At 38.9% G+C, this 16,440-nt stretch overlaps 1 protein-coding gene across 12 annotated transcripts in view; it reads left to right on the top strand.

The window, feature by feature from the left end:
- RYR3 (ryanodine receptor 3) overlaps nt 1-16,440 on the top strand; it is a 541,049-nt gene that overhangs the window by 253,429 nt on the left and 271,180 nt on the right. For all 12 annotated transcript variants that reach the window (XM_090033490.1, XM_090033491.1, XM_090033488.1 and 9 more), the window contains exons 28-32: nt 3,127-3,335; nt 4,380-4,564; nt 6,354-6,387; nt 8,517-8,677; nt 10,383-10,548. In XM_090033490.1, coding sequence (XP_089889616.1) covers nt 3,127-3,335; nt 4,380-4,564; nt 6,354-6,387; nt 8,517-8,677; nt 10,383-10,548 — 755 coding nt within the window. The remainder of the gene's footprint in view (nt 1-3,126; nt 3,336-4,379; nt 4,565-6,353; nt 6,388-8,516; nt 8,678-10,382; nt 10,549-16,440) is intronic.

Genomic DNA, 16,440 nt, shown 5'->3' with positions numbered 1-16,440 from the left:
GGCACAGTAGGGGCGCCAGGAGAGATCACGGCCGCTCCTGGGTCCCCGCCCCATGACAAGGTCATTTTTATTTTTGTAAAAACAAGTAAAAATACTGGGTAGAGAAGTGGTTTGGAAATAGTCTATAAAGACAAGGGGAAAGTAACCAAGAAATGTGATAGATATTGGTAGGAATCGAGCTTAGGATAGCTCTTCTGCAGGGACTACAAAGGGTGATAGTTTTATGTAGGGATTTTTTTAAAATGTTAATTATACTTCTATTGATCATATGATTCTTTCTTGCTTCCTTCATTTTTCTACTCTTCAATTCCTATCAATTTTTGAATATATTACTGTACCCTGTCCTTAGTTATAGTGCAAATATTTTGGGACAGAATACAAGTTTACTGATATACTCATAGAGTACCTAACACCATGGGGCCTTGATACCGATTTTGGGCACTGTTGTGATATAAGTAACAATATGAACAATGTGAATCCTGGATACTTTTTAAGTTTTGCATGTTCCTACTACCACAGCACTTTTCTTGTGCATATTAGAAGGTTTTTAGCAGTACATTTATTTTTCTTGATCCATCAGCTCCGAATCTCTTGGACTTTGTAAAACTCTGCAGGCAGAGATCTACTTGTTCTAGTGAAACATACAATTCTTAGCATATTGGCAAACAAACAAGTTAGTGTGGTGACCTAGAGTGTGGTTTGCATCCCATTAGCTCTTCCCTGCTAACTGCCCATCTGTACACTCTTGTACATAAACACATGGTAATTTATGTTATTTTCCTTGAAGGATAAGCTGCCATTTATTTAGTACAAGTTATCAGGCAGATGGGGCAGTTAACCAGGAAGTAGCAGGTAACCCATAAGTTCAAAATGTAGCTTATGGTAAATTTTGTGTGCTAATTTCCTTAAAAACAGTGCATGCACCTGTAGGTAGGGCCTGGCTTAAATCATTATTACATGTTTTTTGTGAAAATCATGACATTATGTGATTTTAATGAAAAATGTGATTTGCTATGAAACATGATTTGTAATGATATGACCCAGCAAGTGACCATATCATGGCATTTCATTGCCACAAGACGGCTGCTGCAGTCTGGGAAAGCATCTCCAAGCTAGTAGCAAAAGCTTAGCAGCCCAGGGGATGCGGGGAGGGGTCCCAAAAGAGACAGAGGTAGAAGAAGGCTTGGGGATGTTTGCTTCTCTAGTGGCACAGCCAGAGTAGAGTGGACACAGGCTGCTGTGGGCTCCGGGCTGTCTACCCTACTGCATTTCCCTCAGGGCTGTGTACAAGCCCCACATCCCCTGACCACCTGGCAGTAGCCCAGGGTATGACTCCACACTGCTGTTGCCCCTGCTGCTGGTGGGCAGGCAGGGGGTGTCTTGCCATGGTGGTGCAACCAGTGTCAGGCCCCTGGGGTGGGGAAAGGACAACAGGGCTGAGATCCCTGAGCTGACAGCAGGCAGCCTGCTTCCACCCCACCCTGCACACAAATTTGAGGGGCATGTGCCCCAGATGTTCCCCCCTTGGGGCAGACACAGTGGTGGGGAGCTGCCCCCCCCCAACAAGCTACCTGTGGCTCCATCCCACTCCACACCCTGACTGTGGGCCCTATGCACCACCCTGGCTGGCCAGCACCCCCAACCGCTGTCCCACTCCCCCCCTACTGTGAAGGCCTCAATCTGTCTCCCTGTGCCCCCTCCCCCCCCCATAGAGTTCCCTGCAGGGAGCCATTCTCCACCTTTCCCAGCCATGTGTATGTGTGTGGGCTCACACATGCATGTGATGCCCCCTGCTTCCCATTTCTGGTGGCCCCATTCAGGCTGGAATGCTGCCTGCCTGCAAGGGGAAACCTGGATCCCTGCACAATACTGTGAATCCAGGACAAATGCTGTCCCAGAGTCATGCAGCCTGGGGCTAGGATTTAATGTTCCCATTCTGGGACTGTCCCACCCATATAGGGATGCATGGTCACCCTAGGTTGGGGGTGCCAGGACTGCTTTGGCAGATGGCCCTGGCACCAGGTAGGGGAGGGGATGTTTGCTCCTCCAGGCAGGAAAACTGGGGTACCAGGGGTTGGGGTCAGAGGGAGAGAACATATGTGCAGAGGGGCAAACAGCCCCTCCCCTACCCAGTGCCAGGGCCATCTGCCAAGATAGCCCCCAGGTGCACCCCACCCCATGCACCAGTTTTCCTGTCCAGAGGAGCAAACAGCACCTCCCGTACTCATCCACAAGCCCCCGTCCATTTTGCAACCCCTTCCCTGGGATGCTAAGCTTTTGCTGCTGCCTGGGGAATGCTTTCCCAAGCCAGAAGCTGGACCCACAATTTAAACCACGCCCTACATATAAATTATTGAAGGTCCACAGAAAAAGAAGGCACTCAGGAGCAAAAATGGTTTAAAAATTCTGCTCATATATTTCTGGGTGGTTTAATACTGAGTGTCTTCAGTCTTAATCTAAGTGTTCTAGAAGAATTTGGAATCCTGAGAAGAAAAATAGAAAGATCTTAACTTAGTGACATGAAAAAGATCAGGTCATCCATGTTTTGGAAAAAAATATGCAGTTCAGCCCTTGTGTTTGTGCACTGTTTGATGTTATTATCCACGTAGTCTTGGGTCAAGGTACCATTTGAAACAGGTTAGGTTGATGAATTGTCTGAATAAATGTTTTATTTGCTAAGAAGGATGAAATTGGTCCTGCAGAATCTGATTGAATGGTTCAAAGGAATCTGGAGTTTTCAAATCTGATGATTAAACCAGGAAACCTCTTCTTCTGCTTTACACATTCTCATTTATATTTCAGCTATAAAGCACAGCACTAATAACCTAACCTGTGAAACTGTCTCCTCATTTAAAAACATGTATAAAAAATGATTAAATTCATTCTGATACAGCAATTCCTCACACGTTTCTCTGAAGGGATTTTATCTCATTTCATTTCCTATCATGGGTATAAGTGAAGTGTATGGTCTCATCCCTGTAATTAATCCTACATGTTTTTCTATATATGCTTATTAACCTTACATGACAACATGTTTAAGTTTTAATTCTTACATTAACTTAAGGTAAATTTGCACTGGATAAATCTAAAACAAATAATTCTTGTTTTCCACTATCATTTATTTAGGTTTTGTCCCAATTTGCTCACTCGGTTTGTCTCAGATTGGCCGTATGAACCTTGGGATGGATGCCAGCACCTTCAAGTATTATACTATGTGTGGCCTTCAAGAAGGCTTTGAACCTTTTGCTGTCAACATGAACCGTGATGTTGCTATGTGGTTTAGCAAGCGCTTACCAACTTTTGTCAACGTGCCAAAAAATCATCCTCATATAGAGGTAACATTATATGTTAAGAAGGCACCTGTTTCTAAACAGTTTACTTAGGCTGAGACATTAAACCCCTACTAATTCTTGCTGTCGTCAGGTAATATATTACATAAAAGTCAATCTTGGCTAATTCCAGATCTCTTTGCCTGGCCCAGCTTCATTAATGATAGTCTGGTCACCCCCATATGGTGTGCATTATTGCTTCTTGTAGATGCACTACTGATTCAAACCAGTACACTGGGTACTGACAACATGTCTGTTAAGGCTTTTAAAAATTGTTCTTGAATTCGAATATATATTTTCTGTCTTTTCTAATTTTTATCCCCTTTTAACTGCTTGCTTTTCTTGATCGCATCTTTAATCATCTTTAGGATGCATCAAGATAACAGTTATTGAGATACTACACTAAAATTAAAATGGGATTCTAAAGTAATTTTATACAAGTGGGATTTTAAAAGACAAATATTATTTTCTGTTTTTATATATGGGACATTCCACATGACCATAACATGTAAGAATGAAACAACTACCTCTTCATAAAAATTTAATTCTTGGTCATTTGAATTCAGTATGAATTGCAACTGTACAAATGTAGTGCTAAAAGGGACTGCATGAGATGTTATATACTTTATGCCTCTGCTCTAAGGTAGGAGATATATAGAGAGAGAGAAAGAGAGGGAGAGAGAAAAATATTGGAGGACATTTCCAGAACATGCTTCTTCAGGACCCCCTTGATATGTCTGCACATCATGATAGCAAGCTATTGAGAACTGCTCTTGAAATATATTTTTTCAACCAGATGGGCACCCGTATTGTGTTGATTTAATCTAGATTACATTTCCTTACTTCAGTTATAAGGATATAATGTAGGAAAGCATCAAAAACCCTAACAAAGTAAAGATGACTTTTCTACCTAACCCTCAGGCCACTTAGCAAATTAAAGATGGAGATTTTTTAAATTATTTTTTCTTGATAAATCTAATTTATAGCTTCTTGCTTTATAATCTTCTATGTGGTTATACATTGATTGAGAAGAAATTATTTTATTTTTAGATAACAAGAATTGATGGAACCGTTGAAAACCCACCTCGTTTAAAGGTTACCCACAAGACATTTGGCACACAGAATAGCAATGCAGACATGATATATTGCCGTTTGAGCATGCCCATTGAGTTCCATTCATCTTTTAACTATAACACTGGTGCAGAAAGTGCCTCTGCTGATGCTTTCCAAAAAAGGTTAGATTTATGTTCAGTCATCTTGTGGTACTACTTGTGGTATATTCCTTTAATCTAAATTTGAAAAGTATTTTGATAAAAAGAAAAATAATATAGTATAGCAGTATGCTGTCCAATACATTTTAATTTTATGTTACATGTTTCTGATATTCTCTCTTTCTTAAAAAAATGCAGCATTTTAAAGTGGAAGTTTAAATAACTTTAAAACAAACTTTGCTACAGAATCCTAGACACTCAGCAAATTAATCTATATTAAAGACACAGGTAGAAGATTCTCACGCATTATACAATGAGTATAATGTTTAGCTCTGAAACCATTGCATATTTACTCTCTTCATTCATGTGTATGTCAATGCATCAGTACACAAGCTCTAGGAAAGAAAAGGCAGTTGGATAGTTTTTTTTCAAAGTATTTAGTTGCTCGGGAGTTAAGCAGCTAAATAACTTTACAAATATTGCCCTGAGTCTTTGATTTGTTGCTCTAAATCTCTATTACACTGCTTCCTATTGTCAGCAGAGTCTCCTGGTCTCAGGGGCTAGGGCCAGAAGTTACACATACAGCAGTTTAAGAGATCAGAAACTGGTTTAAACCTGTAACATAACAAAAGTTCAGTCCACATAAACCAGTTTCAAAATGGCTGCAACTAGTCTAAGATAAATGTGGTTGAATGTAGTATCAGACTTAACTGATTTAGGTCAAACTGGTTTATGAAACTTCTGTCCCAGACCACTTCCTGGTTCAAGTTCAATCAGAGCTCAGCATGCTTTGCAGCCCTTGACTGGGCTGTGCTGTCTGCTCCAGAGAGCAGGGCTGGCTCCAGCCCTCTGCTCCCTAGCTGGAGCAGTGAGGGCTGGCTCATTGCCCACTCCCCCCCAGTAAACTCCTGCTGGGGTCTGGGGCCAGGGAAGGGGGTTAAGCTCCCCTTTCCCCAAGTATGGAGCTGCCCTGCCCTGCCCTGCTGTGCCCGCTTGCTTACTGCTGGCTGTGACTCTGAACTACAAATCACAGAGTCAACTGGGAGCAGGAAGAGGAAGTGATGAATCCAGCTGCTGTAAGTCTGGATTGCGAATCTCAGAGAACTAAGAGGCAGCAAGAAAAGGAAGTGAACACACAGCCCATGCTGGCTACATGCCAGAAAGCCATGCTCTAGCACACCCCAAATTCTGGCTTGAGCCACTGCAGTCATGTGGCTGCATTTCCTGAATCAAAAGTGAATGTCTGTTCATTTGCATATTGGTTCAATCTTTGCAGCTTAAACTAGCCTGCAAAGGCTTTTTGACTGTCTATACTTAGCCAGAAAGGCTCAGAGGTGCAGTGGCAACACAGTTCTCAGGAGAAATCCAGATGGAAGGGAATGGCCCTCCTTTCCTGGAAAAGACACAGGGGAAGATTGTAGAGGAATCCAGTCTACAGGTGTTCATTCTAGCAAGAGAACTCTCACAGGGGAAATCATCCAGGTGGGAACCTGGAAGATCTTTGTCCTGCATGGAGTATGTTTCCTCCAGGGGAAACTGAATTTCTACCAATTTGTTCCTGGAAAGAGGTGATTCTCCCAGTAGAAATGTAATGCCTACATATAACCTTACTTATCAGTCACTTTCCTTTCCCTGATTCTCTTCAGAAAGGCTTGTTGCATACTACTACTCTAGGACAGAAAAATAAGTCTGCCTAAGAAACAATGATTAATCCATATTAAGGAGCTTATTTCAAGTGCTCATTAATAATTTAAAAAAAGGTTTGCACTATTTTAACTTACCATTTTTCTAAAATGCTGCTTTTCTTCCTCAGAAAACAGAGTCAAGAAATAACTGTTCCTTCAACAGTAAGTAAATACGTTAAATTCTGCTTTACATTATCTAATAAAACAATTTGGCATGTGGCTTAAGTGTGCATTAGAAAGCAGTCTGTTGAAAGATCCTTTTTCAAATAATTGCTGCTGGTTTTGTATTTAACCAGAATGCCTAAAGTTTTCAAACTTGCTTCAGTTTAGGAATCTAAAATAATATTTAGGCACCAAAAATGAAAGCAGACTGGTTTTCTGAAGTTCTGAACACTTCCAGCTACCATTAAGCCAGAGGGTGTCACAGATGCTCAATACCTCTGAAACTTCTATCAGAGGTATCAGAGTTGTTCCCAAGTGCAATCAACAATTGCATATTGATCCAACTGATTGTCTTAATTATTAAAAACTTGTTGAAAGTCTATACACTAGGAGAATTGCTGTGATAGGTATTCTGAAGTATTTTTGCAAAATCATTCCTTTTTTTAATTCAGTAACTCATGAATACTTTTTTCTCAGTTTTTTATTTTAATTTGTCTAAAGAATCTGGATGCTGAAATGGAGAGTAATGAAATGTGCAAGAATCTGAAGAAGTGTTATTCTGATTAAATGAGAAGATGATAGTGAACTCTGTCAGGAACAAAAGCTTCCCTTTTTTTGTTGGTGTTCTATTGCTCTTAGTTATTATGTGTACTACCACAGCACCTAAGAATCCTAGACAAAGAACATTGTGCAAAGTGCTGTGAAGACAATAAAAAGACAGTCCCTGAATACCAAATATTTTTAATGAGACAATCGCATAATTTTATACCTAAAGTAAGATGAAGAAATGCAATTGCATGAAAATATGGCAGTATTCCATAGCTATGGGCCCAGTCTGTGACAAACCTAAGGATGAGCCAAGCCCTGTCCCCACCTATCCTGCTGTGTGGCTTCAGAGCTTTGACCAGAGCTGCTCTGAGGTAACTCCCCCCTTTGACAAAATGACAGTCTAACCAGCACTTTGTCCAGGCAGTACAGGAGCAAGGCTGTGCTAAGTCTCAGAAACCTCCCGGTCAGTTTTCAACCTAAGGTCTATCCTATCCTGCCTTCTGCTTTGTTTAAACCGTATTACAAACGTACATTCATATAAATAACCATTTTTATACAAATACGTAAATGATAACAACGTAAATTATTTTGGCTGTGGATAGAGACCAAACATGGCAGTAGTAAATCTAATTTAAGGGATTATCTGTGTATGCATAAAAATGTTCCCCAACATTAATCACTGCATATATGTGTACCTTGTGACATCCCCCAAACTGTCAGAAGTGTTTTGAACCTTTATTGCAGTGTAAAATAATCTGAATGACTTTTTATTATCTAAATTATTTTTTACCTTTATGGAAGTTTATTATTGCTTTACTGTTGTCCTGCTATTACTTCCTTGTAAAAGCGTAATTTACTATAACAATGGACCATTTTTTCATATTTCAGAATTTTAGCAACTATGCAGAAACATGCATGTTGGAAATATAGTCAATATAGTATACAGGAGCTATGCTACATTACTGAAGTTCTTTATGCAGAAAACCATTAGAACAAAGTACCAAACTGGGTCAGACCAATGGTACATCTAGCCTAATATCCTTTCTCCAACAGTGGCAGAAATGAATGCTGTAGAGTAAAAGCAGTGAACTGGATATCTCTAGAGTGATCTATCTATCCCTTATTTAGTACCTTCTCTTGCACCAACCATTATTAATTTAAAGATGCCAGAGGGAACATCTCCAACCATTCTGTTCAATAGTCATTAATAGATCTATTAATTCATGAATTTATCCAGGCCTTTTTGAACCTGGCTCTACTGTCTGCCTCCACCTCCTGTGGTAATGAATTCCACAAGTTAACATCATGTTTCATAAAAGTGCATATGCATATATGCTGTTTAATTGTTAGGGTTGGTATGTTGTTGTAACCATGATGGTCCAGGAAATGTACAAAGCAAGGATTTTTTTGTGATATCCGTTGTTGGACCAACTGTATAGTTGGAAGAGCTGCTGGACAAGCTTTTGGGCATAAAGTATCTTTCTTCTCGGGTTGCTTATTTGTTAACAGTAATTCCTATTTTTGTCTTCATGAAATAACTCTGTTTTCTACTATTAACACACTGTTTCTGCTCTTTTCAGTACTATTACTCAGTGCGAATATTTGCTGGTCAAGACCCATCCTCTGTTTGGGTTGGCTGGGTAACCCCTGACTACCACTACTACAGCGAAAACTTTGACCTAAATAAAAATTGCACAGTGACGGTTACTTTAGGAGATGAGAGAGGCAGGGTTCATGAAAGGTAGGGAACATACTCATTGATTAGTAAAGAAAATCTTTAAATTCATTCATTTTGTTAAAGAAATCAAAGTTAACTTCATTTTTCCACAAAGATGAATTAAACTGAATTAATTACAGATCAGGTTTTAGCATGCATTTAAATTGGAAGTGTTAGATGGGACTTGTCATTAATTCATGTATTTATTAAGAAACAAATTTGATGTGGAATTGTTTTAGCAAAAATGCCTTTCTGAATTAACCTGTGGTTTGCAAGACGGATGTTACCTCTGAGTGATACTCAGAAAATTAAAAACTGTCTTCTCTTTAAAATCAGTAAGGAACATTAAAGAGGGCCTTTCCACTCTGACCTACATCCAGGAAATATTGACTCATTGCTATAACAAGGCAAAAAAAAAAGATATCTGGACAAATGGGACATCGCTTTAGAAAGCAACTTCTTAATTCTATACAGCTCAAAAAAGATCATAAAAATCAAGTTGTTTTGTGTTTTAAAAAGCTATTCCTTCATTATGATAACATAAAATACCAGGGCCATATTAACCCTTCAGTGGGCCCTAGGCAACCAAATTAATGGGCCCCGGGGTGGTCGAGACCTGCCCCCCCACCCCAGCTCTGCTGCCCCCAGGGACCGGGGCTCAGAGCTGCTGCTAGGAAGCAGCCACAGTAGCAGCAAGGCCATGGGAAGGGAGGGAAGGAGAAGGAAGGGAGGCAAATGGGGCCATTCACACTGCTGCTGTGGAGGGAAAGACTGGGGCTGCCTGCAGCTCAGGGCCATAGGCATGTGCCTAGTTTGCTTATGCATTAATCTGGCCCTGTAAAATACCGTTAACAACAAGCATTCAAAGACTCTAGTTATTACTGAAGAACTTCCATAGAGTGTGAGGACCTTGCAGAAGCAGCCAAACATGGCCTGTTTGCACCTTACACTTTAGTCATATGAAGCCGTTCATGGTGGGAAGAGGCTGGCTGACTTGATCAGGCCTCAGCCAGAAAGTACAGTGGCTTCCAGTGCAAATGAAGAGGTCTGGGGAGAATGAACTAGTGGAGAATGAGCTGCAGCTGCTTACAGGGCGTTCAGGGAGCTGCAGGATGAGCAGGCATCAGGCACAGAGATCAAGGCAGTCTGTTGACATTAGTATGGGGACACGAGGCTGGCCCTCCAGCACTGGGCAACCAACACTAGGGCTTACTTCTCCAGAGGAAGCCTAGTGCGCAGCCTACTGCACACACAAGCCAGCACCTACTGTTAAGCAAATGAAGTTGTTTCTAAAAAGTTTGCTACTAACGTTGGTCCCTATCCTATAGTCAGACCATTGCACCCATATAAATATGGGGCTGTGATCATGCATTGTTTTATTTTCCGATTTCCTTACATGCCCATGAATTCTAAATTGTAATATTGCTTTAACAGTAGAGTTTCTGCTTTATTTCGATGTTCTTAATTTAAAACAATGAAATGATTTTTAAAAAGGTATCTAATCTAAGGTAAAGGAACTTCAGAAAAAAATAATTAATGCCAAGTCATAAATACATCAATAATCTTTCTATAACATTTTGAAATGGGGTGCTGCTAATGTCAGAAAAGTCAAGAAATGTCTTGAGTCTAAAAAGTTTGAAAACCACTGTTGTACATCTTAGGTGTATATTTAAGCAATCAGAATCTAAGTAACTATTTGTCCCTACTGGTTTTTATATTTTTCTTCCAGTGTGAAGCGTAGTAACTGCTACATGGTTTGGGGTGGAGATGTAACTGCTCATTCACAGAGATCAGGCCGCAGTAATGTTGATTTAGAGATTGGATGCCTTGTTGACCTGGCTACCGGAATATTGTCATTCACTGCCAATGGAAAAGAGCTAGGCACTTGTTATCAGGTATTTTCAGCTTTTCAGAAAATTATCTAGTAAGTTGCCTGTTGTAACAGGGTTATAAAGATTTTTCTTTCCTTCCCAGCTACCCAACTGAAAATTAATCTTGTGATAGTAGAACAGAATTCATACCTTGCTATTTAGAAATGTGTGTCCATAAAGAGTGTACACCTATTGTGTAATACCACATTTTTTCTGTCTAATAATTCTTTTAATCATAGTGTTCATGGTATTTATATCTGAAAAACAATATTTTGACCTTTCTATACAACTATACTCTAATGTTATAACTGACAATAATTATTTAATTAACTTTATTTTAAAATCATTTAAAGTTTTAAGAATGCTGTTGAGAAAAGCATATTTTTAAAAGCAGAGACAGGTTCAAGCTTCAAAAATTAAATCACATTTTTTGGATTGAGGTGTCTGATCAAATATCCTAATTGAGTCTGATAATTTTTGGATCTGATATCAGCTTTTGTGTAACCCTCAGAAATCCTGGGGCCTTTTAAGTGCAGACTCTAAAGTTACTCAAAAATGTACACCCATACAGAACTATATAAGCAGCTTAGCTAATTTAACAGAATGGATCATTTTCACCCTTTGTTTTTACTTCAAATGTAATACTTTCATATTTAAAGAACAACAAGGAAGTGTTTTAAGTTGAAAAAAATGTCACTCAGTTAAAAACCATGAATATATTCCTATTTTTATTAAGATTTTGGAAATACTTTGGGACAGATTCTAGTCTACTGATTGCACATCTAAACAGATTAAGGTGCCTAAGTCCCATCTCAAGTAAAATCCATTAATGTAGCTACTTTTGTAAACACCATTATCTGAGCTCTAAGGTTGAGTTACAAAAAAGCAATGACGAGGAGGACGCACATACCTGTTGTATAAACAACCTTTCTGGGAATAAAGTAGAATAGAATCACATTTATGGGCCTAAGACCATTTTTTCCTAATTTTGAATATGTAATATATTATTAATCTTTTTATTTTTGAATTTTCACACTGATTCTACCTTCTTTAGATTCCAGGGTTTAATAAGTTGTAAAACTTGTCAACAATAAAATAGCTAATACACAAGATGAATAAATGGAGGTGGAAACTTGGGGGACATACAGACACTATATTTAGACTGGTCTAACTGAACATAAATCAGTCTAAACCCATAATAGTACAGAAGTTGGGTGCAAATTCACTGGTCTGAAAATCATACAAGTGACCTAAGATAGACCTGGTGTGAGGTCCTGTTAATCAATTCAGATTGATTTAGGTTAGACCAATGCATTGAACTTCTGTACTGTTTCTTGGTGGTCAACCAAGGATGCTGACAGAAGTGGAAGTGACATTGTCACACAATCAGCCCCATGAAAGTGCTCTACAGCCATGCACTGACAGAAGTGCACAGCTTCAGGGCACTTTAAAAGAGCCTGACTGCATGACAAATGAACCGATTTAGATGAAGGTGCTTCAAAGCAGAGGACCTTCATTAACTTCTGTCACTGTGTGCCAGGAGCAGGACTGGGCTTGATGCAGCTCAGCCCTGCTCCCAGTGCTGTCTTCAGGATGGAAGGGAAGGAGGGAGGGAGTTCTATCCCTCCAGGTTGGGATTTCCTTAGCCTGTGCTGGAGGGTGAAGTAGTTGGATTTGAGCCCCTCTACCTACTCTAGTTTTCTCCCATCCTGAAGACAACACTGGAACTGGAGGTGGGGGCTAGGGACTAGGGGTGAAAGGCTGCAGACATGCATCCAGCACCAAACTGGAGCTTGATTCCCCCAACCCCCCAGACCCAAAAGAGAATGTTGGTTGGGTCAGGGGGTTCACTGTAACTCATGGCACTTCCTGTTAAGCACCCTAAGTTACAGTGGGGAGCTGCAAGGGACTGGGCACTAAACAGAAGTTCTTTCCATCTGACAGGGGCTTCTGAGCAATATTTTGTCAGGTTACAGGAGAACTGTTCTGTGTTGTTGTATCTGTGTTTACTAAGAGCTAAAAGTGTATATAAAGAACACTGCAGATACATGAAGTGGAGAAATTTCTAAATGTAAAAGAGAAATTTTGACAACCACAGCCCATATGAAACAATATGTACTTTTCAAGGAACATATGTTTATAAGATGAAAGATGTTTCACTTTGAAAACATCCTATATAAAATTGTTATGCTATTTATATAGGAATAAACACCATTATTTAAAATGTGATTTTTAAGCCTGTTCACCTCCATTGTTGCAGTAGACTTCCAAAATTGAATGAGAAAGAAGCCATACTTTTATTTTTATTTTTTAGGTTTGGCCGAGTTATAATGTAACCGTTTCCCATTTCTGGTTTATCGTCTTACTGCTCAACTTTGGCAGTAGGTTGATATCTCTTCATTGCCACATGCTGGGGTGCCCTGGAAGCTGGGACAGCCTAGCTCTTCTTCAGAACTCTGACCGTTCCCCAACCACCAAACTTCCTTTCTAAGAACACTCTTTTGGGCATGAACCCCACACCTCCTGATAACTGAGAGGCCAGGTTCTCCCAAATTATCCATTGGCTCCACTTAATGATTTGGTGGCTATCTATCCTCTCTGAGATCACTGTACAAGGTAGATTCCCTTCCCACCAACAACCAAAACAGAATTTGCTATTCAAGTACAGAACAACTAGTTCTTTTCTTTTTTCTCTAGGACCCAAAGATGGTTCATTTAAGTATGCTCCTAATTTTGCAAAGAACTTACATAGACAGTCTTTTCACAGAATTATTTCTGATGTGGCAGAAAGGCACATTATAAGCCAGGTTTTATATAAGAAATTAAATGAGAATTTCATACAAGAAATTCTGTGCTTTTGCAAGCCTGTCTCTTTCTCCAAAAAATACTTTTGAAATATTGATTGCTTTCAAGATGATTTTTTAAAAATGTAGCTGATAAGCAGGTTATTGAAAAAAATAGAAGATGCAGAACTTGTCATAAAGTTGTAATATATTTTATATAAAGCATTACTCAGGGACATTTTGAGCTATTTCACATAGTTTAAAACTTAACTCTGATTTTGAAAATAGCATTGAAAATAGTCTTGTTTGGCCTTTTGGATTAAAATAACATAATATAATGGAGTCTCCCATAATTAGCTCATCTCTCACCCCTTTTGAGATAAGTAATTGATATTTCAGCCAGATGTCTGGACAGAGTGCAAGATAATTGCTATTCTAATGTTGAACCTATTTCATTTTTTCAATTATTTCAAGTGGAGAGAGAGAAGGACCAATATCTGTATGATAAACCTCTGCTCCAAAAAGCCTATTGACTAAAATGAGGAAAATATCACACTTTAGACCTATCTACTGGGCAATATTATACAATCTAAAAATATTTTTCTACATTAAAAATAAGGGCGGAAATTGTCATATAAAATTAAGAGATTTATAATTCTTTCCCTGTAATTGCCACAACAATGCCAAAGTTATAGAAGACAATTGGGAACTTAAATCTATTTTATCTTTAGTTCATTTTATTCAACAGTGCCCTGATTTTCACATAAGATTAAAAAAATAAAAATATTCTTATAGAAAAAAATCTGATTTGTCTATTTAATCTATCCATCAATACCAGTGGTTAACATTTTTTCTATCTTTAGTCAGTTTCTAAAAATGTCTAAGATACAATCTGGTAGTGCAGATGTAATGTTGTAGCTGTGATGGTCCAGAAATTATGCAAGAGGAAAGGATTTTTAGGGTGATATCTTTTATTGGATCAACTGTGTATTTGGGATATATTTAGATAGGCTTTTAAATGCAATACATTCTTCATCAGGTCTAGCATTTGAAAGCTTGTCTAACTATATAGCCAATCTAATAAAAGATAACCTTGCCTCTTGCATAAAGTATTTTCAGTGTTTTGTCATTCTGATTCATGATGAAAACATACATTTTTTTTTATTAAAATACTTCATTTTGACATATAATGCTTTGATTTTCTACTCCTTTGGAAAGCACTTCTTAATTAACAAACAAAATGTTCAGTCATTATGAAGCCTTCCCTTAAAGGTGAGAAATGAATGTATTTAATGTATGTCCTAATGCTCAAAATGCATTTCTTAAAATGCAGCATTACCATCTTAGAAAATATTGGAATTTGACTGTTCATTTTGCAGGGTGCCATACATTTTGCACAATCATGATCTTATATTTTTTCTATAATATAAAACTATTTCTTGAAGTGACCTACTGTGCTGTTTTAGTGTGTGACTGCAGACATCAGTAGTTTGACACACTTTTCAGCTTTGGAGCTTTAGGTTTATTCACATCATATCAGTTATACTAGTTACACATATTATATGCAGAAAAAATACCTGCATGTGTATTACATGACATACCCAGTGGTGTGACATAAATATTTCATGATGCTGATTTACAATGTCTACAGATATTTTAAATTTGTTATAAAAGACATACCAAACTGAAAGAAAATAAAAACAATCCTCTAGCCATAAGCTTTTCAATCTAGCTTACAAAATGTATTGTTAGGATCTTTTAGAATATTCTTAAAAATAAATTGTTACTTTTCTACACTCATTATCTCTAAAGAACTGTGAATCAAACCATATAAATGAAAAGAAGGGAAAGTTTCAAACATTCCAACATCTGCAACTGTTTTTGCCTGTAAAACACAATTTAGCAGTTTTAAGGTGTTAACTATTGTGGTCTTTAAAGGCTATGTAACACAATGCATATATCTACACATTGCCCTACAGCGACATAGCAATCACAAGGGTCCAGACATGATTGCCAGCTATAGTGCCATAGCAGCATGCTCCCCAATTCTAGTGCACCGCTATGGCAACTTAGCAAGATCTAACCACGTACTGTGCACATGGTGCAGTAACCACCTGTACTTCCAAAAGAAAGTACTAAAGTACAGCACCGTAGCAACGTCACCGTACAGCAGCATGTAGACATACCCAATATGGTGAATTTCATGCTCACCAGGAGTTATAATAGCTTACCTTCCTTTGGAATTTAAATCAGTACCCTTATCAGACCATCCAGCGCATTTGAAAGAGGGACCCCACTAGCTTTCCACTGGCTTCCTAAAATTACAATAAAAAATAAATATAAGGTATGTCATCTCCGTGCCGTACTTTTCAGCTTCACTGAAATCATTCTTACCACAAGACAATCAATAAGGTATATAAAACAGAAATAAGTTTTATTACATAGGAAAGGTAGATCATACTATTAGATTTGGAGACAAACATGCAAAAATCAAACAGAAAAAATCTCACCCTGATTTTTTACTTGATCCAACTTCTCACTAAGCACAGTCCGTGTTTTGAGTAGTCAGCCCTCCTATTACCTCTTCCAGATTGATACCACTTTTCATTAGCTGGGGACTAGAATCTTCCCCTCAGCATCAGGACTTCCCAGGCAACTTTAATTTCCAAAAATTTTCCCGTAAATATCTTATTCTTTTCTCCCTATCTTTATTTCTCTATTTAGTCCCGTTCTCAACAAACATGTATAAATTAGGCAGATGATGTCCTTTCCCTAGGCAAGTTAGGTGTCCTATTCATTCTTATATCCAAGGAAGGAAGCAACATTTCAATAATCCTTAATCAGATTTCTCTCAGGGCCTTGTGACACCTTACGCTGTGAGCTGCGCAGATGTTGATGGGTGTTAGTGCTAGCTTCAGCTCGGAGCAGTCACAGCCACCAGGGGCCTGGAGGACTAAAAGCTAAGAATCCCCCCTCCCATTCCAAGCCTCACCCCTGTTCCCCAGGCTCCCCCCAGCCGCTGGGGCATTACTTACTTGTGGCTGCCCACACTCTGTCCTGAGGAACAGTCAGGGAAGAGTTAAATTGCCTGCCCAGCTGCTGCTGTTGATGGCTGCTGCTCTTCCAGTTCACA

Source organism: Crocodylus siamensis, chromosome 2, assembly GCF_052110815.1.
Source record: "Crocodylus siamensis isolate JL-2025a chromosome 2, ASM5211081v1, whole genome shotgun sequence".
Classification (NCBI taxonomy): Eukaryota; Metazoa; Chordata; order Crocodylia; family Crocodylidae; genus Crocodylus; species Crocodylus siamensis.
Note: the sequence above shows the minus strand (reverse complement) of the source record. Positions and strands in the feature narration are given on the sequence as shown.